Source organism: Octopus sinensis, unplaced genomic scaffold, assembly GCF_006345805.1.
Source record: "Octopus sinensis unplaced genomic scaffold, ASM634580v1 Contig00953, whole genome shotgun sequence".
Taxonomy (NCBI): domain Eukaryota; kingdom Metazoa; phylum Mollusca; class Cephalopoda; order Octopoda; family Octopodidae; genus Octopus; species Octopus sinensis.
The window spans coordinates 1-3,556 of record NW_021824426.1 but is presented as its reverse complement, the minus strand read 5'-3'; the positions used below and the strand labels follow the sequence as shown (position 1 = coordinate 3,556).

Here is a 3,556-nt window from a genome sequence, read left to right as displayed (position 1 = left end):
AAGACTCAGGGACACCATCATTGTAGACGTGGACCACTGATTCACAAGAAACAAGTCTAGAGTTGTTTACTGAGAAGCATTCCTTGCTTTTTATAAACTTCTTGGTAAGACACAGGTGCATTTGTTATGGTAGTAGAACTTTCAAAATTTGGATGTTGTGCTTGAAAAATAAAACTCATAAACAATGTCTGTAACTTGGGAAATGAATCTATACCTTATGAAGTGTTGTTCTTTGTTTGAGGGGAATCCTTGCTCTTTCTATTGTTGTGTGTTCACATCCTGAACTAGTTATTGCACAAATTAAATTTTTGGATGCACAAGTGAAATCAGTCTCAATTATGAATCTCTGTCCTTGTTTAAAATGGAATTCCGAACCTTCCAGTACTTTCAAGAATATTCCACATTTCGGACATCTGCATTCTTTAACTCTTCATTCTATTGTTGAGCACCCATTACACTCTCAGAGTGGTTGGTGAAAGGAAGAGCATCCAGCCGTAGAAACCATGCGAAATCAGACAGGAATCAGATGCAGCCTTCCAGCCCTGGTCAAAATGTACAACCCATGCCAAGCATGGACACCTTGGGTAAGTGTCTTCTATAATAACCTCGAGCCGACCAAAGCCCTGTGAGTGGATTTGGTGGGTGGAAACTAAATGAAGCCTGTTATGTGTAGATTGGTATGTGTATGTATATCTCTCTCTCTTTTCTCTTTTACTTGTTTCAGTCATTTGACTGCAGCAATGCTGGAGCACCGCCTTTAGTCGAGCAAATCAACCCCGGCACTTATTTGCCGAACAGCTATGTGACGGGGACGTAAACACACCAGCATCGGTTGTCAAGCAATGCTAGGGGGACAAACACAGACACACAAACAAACACGCATATATATATATACATATATACGACAGGCTTCTTTCAGTTTCCATCTACCAAATCCACTCACAAGGCATTAGTCGGCCCGGGGCTATAGTAGAAGACACCTGCCCAAGATGCCACGCAGTGGGACTGAACCCGGAACCATGTGGTTGGTTAGCAAGCTACTTACCACACAGCCACTCCTGCGCCTGTGCTTGTCCCCCAATATCGCTTGATAACCGATGCTGGTGTGTTAAGCAGTTTGGTAAAAGGGACAGATAGAATAAGTACAAGGTGTAGAAAGAATAAGTCCTGGGGGTCCATTGTCTGCATTGGCAAGGTTCCCATGGCTGGAGGCTCTTCCTAATGCCGACCCATTTAATGAGTGCATTGGGTGCTTTTTATGTAACACTAGCATCATTGGGGATCACCAAGTAACTCGCAAGATAAAGATCCACTCGGTTGTCAGAGGGAGTGGAAGCGAGGGGGATGGCTTTTTGTCAGTTGGAAGGTTGATGTATAACGGCAGGAGAGAGACGAGTGTCTTACTATAGAGGAGAAACCTGACGATTCCAGTAGGAAAAGAAAGGAGAGAATGATAGATATATAGAGAGAAATGGATGGTGTGGGAGATGTATGAGGACATACACAAAAGGTAGTGGTGGTGGGGGAATATTAGTGGTACAGAGGATAGAGGGGGATGTTTCATAGAAGTGTGAGGGGCTTATGAATGTGTGTGTGTTATTATATCCTTGCCTGGAGACTGTGTGATTGTTGTAGGTGTCACTGCCATGCAAGAAATGTCCATCGCCAATCTGCCACTAAGACATGTCAGGTCACGGGGAAATATTTTAGTTTGAAACAGGTGAAGGTTGGCCACAGGAAGGGCATCTGGACAGTGAAAATTCACCTCAATAAATATCATCTCACCAATGAGAGATTGGCAAATGTGGACATGGAGAACAATGATGACAGATGACTGGTATGGTTTGTCTCTCATGAAGGTTTAAGGAAGTAGTTACGCTGCTTCTATAAGCAAATGATTTGCCACATGTTTCAATGATATGGCTTCTCTCATGTATGAAAACATTTGAGACTAGACAAATTGCTGTTTTTGGAAAATGATTTACCACAGGTATCACAATGATATGGTTTTTCACCTGTATGAATGCGTTTGTGGTTAGTCAAGGTACTGGCGTAAGAAAATGATTTACCACAGATATCACAAGGATATGGCTTTTCACCTGTATGAATGCGTTTGTGGTTAGTCAAGGTACTGGCGTAAGAAAATGATTTACCACAGATATCACAAGGATATGGCTTCTCTCCTGTATGAATGCGTTTGTGCTTAGTTAAGTTACCATTTTCAGAAAATGATTTACCACAGATATCACAATGATATGGCTTCTCCTCTGTATGTATGCGTTTGTGACTAGTCAAATCTTTACTTTGAGAAAATGATTTACACTGATATGACTTCTCTCCTGTATGAATGCGTTTGTGCTTAGTTAAGTTACCATTTTCAGAAAATGATTTACCACAGATATCACAATGATATGGCTTCTCCCCTGTATGTATGCGTTTGTGTCTAGTCAAATCTTCACTTTGAGAAAATGATTTACCACAGATATCACAGTGATATGGCTTCTCTCCTGTATGAATACGCTTGTGCTGAGTTAAATTACCATTTTCAGAAAATGATTTACTACAGATATCACAGTGATATGGTTTTTCCCCAGTATGAATACGTTTATGGATAGTCAAATTAATTTTTTGAGAAAATGATTTACCACAGATATCACAATGATATGGCTTTTCTCCTGTATGAATGCGATTGTGCTGAGTTAAGTTACCATTTACAGAAAATGATTTACCACAGATATCACAATGATATGGTTTTTCCCCAGTATGAATACGTTTGTGGTCAGTGAAACTAATTTTTTGAGAAAATGATTTACCACAGATATCACAGTGATATGGCTTTTTTCCTGTATGAACATGCTTGTGCTGAGTTAAGCTACCATTTACAGAAAATGATTTACCACAGATATCACAGTGATATGGTTTTTCCCCAGTATGAATACGTTTGTGGTCAGTCAAACTAATTTTTTGAGAAAATGATTTACCACAGATATCACAGTGATATGGCTTTTTTCCTGTATGAACATGCTTGTGCCGAGTTAAGTTACCATTTTCAGAGAATGATTTACCACAAATATCACAGTGATATGGCTTCTCTCTTGTATGAATGCGTTTGTGACCAGTCAAGGTACTAGTTTGAGAAAATGATTTACCACAGATGTCGCAATGATATGGCTTATCTCCTGTATGAATACGCTTGTGCTTAGTTAAGTTACCAGTTTCAGAAAATGATTTACCACAGATATCACAGCGATATGGTTTTTCACCAGTATGAATACGTTTGTGGTCAGTGAAACTAATTTTTTGAGAAAATGATTTACCACAGATGTCGCAATGATATGGCTTCTCTCCAGTATGAATACGTTTGTGAATAATTACGTGACCACTTTCAGGTAAGGATTTACCACAGATATCACAATCATACGATGCTTTGCCCTTTTCATTCTTCTCCTCTCCAGAAAAATCAATTTCTTCAGACTCTCTTTTACATTCAACTTCACTCCGATATAATTCATTTTCCATAATTTTCCTTCTCTCGTCACAGTACACAAATGTCTTC

At 39.5% G+C, this 3,556-nt stretch overlaps 1 protein-coding gene across 1 annotated transcript; it reads right to left on the bottom strand.

The window, feature by feature from the left end:
* Nucleotides 1-2,708: 2,708 nt before the first annotated feature.
* LOC118768675 (zinc finger protein 22-like) lies at nt 2,709-3,550 on the bottom strand (the record flags this gene model as incomplete). The annotated part of the gene is made up of 3 exons (XM_036515533.1): nt 3,402-3,550; nt 3,150-3,233; nt 2,709-2,897 (listed from the first exon to the last, which is right to left on the bottom strand). Coding segments are annotated over exons 1-3 (391 nt in total), but the record flags the coding sequence as incomplete, so codon positions are not given.
* Between the last annotated feature and the right edge of the window lie 6 nt (nt 3,551-3,556).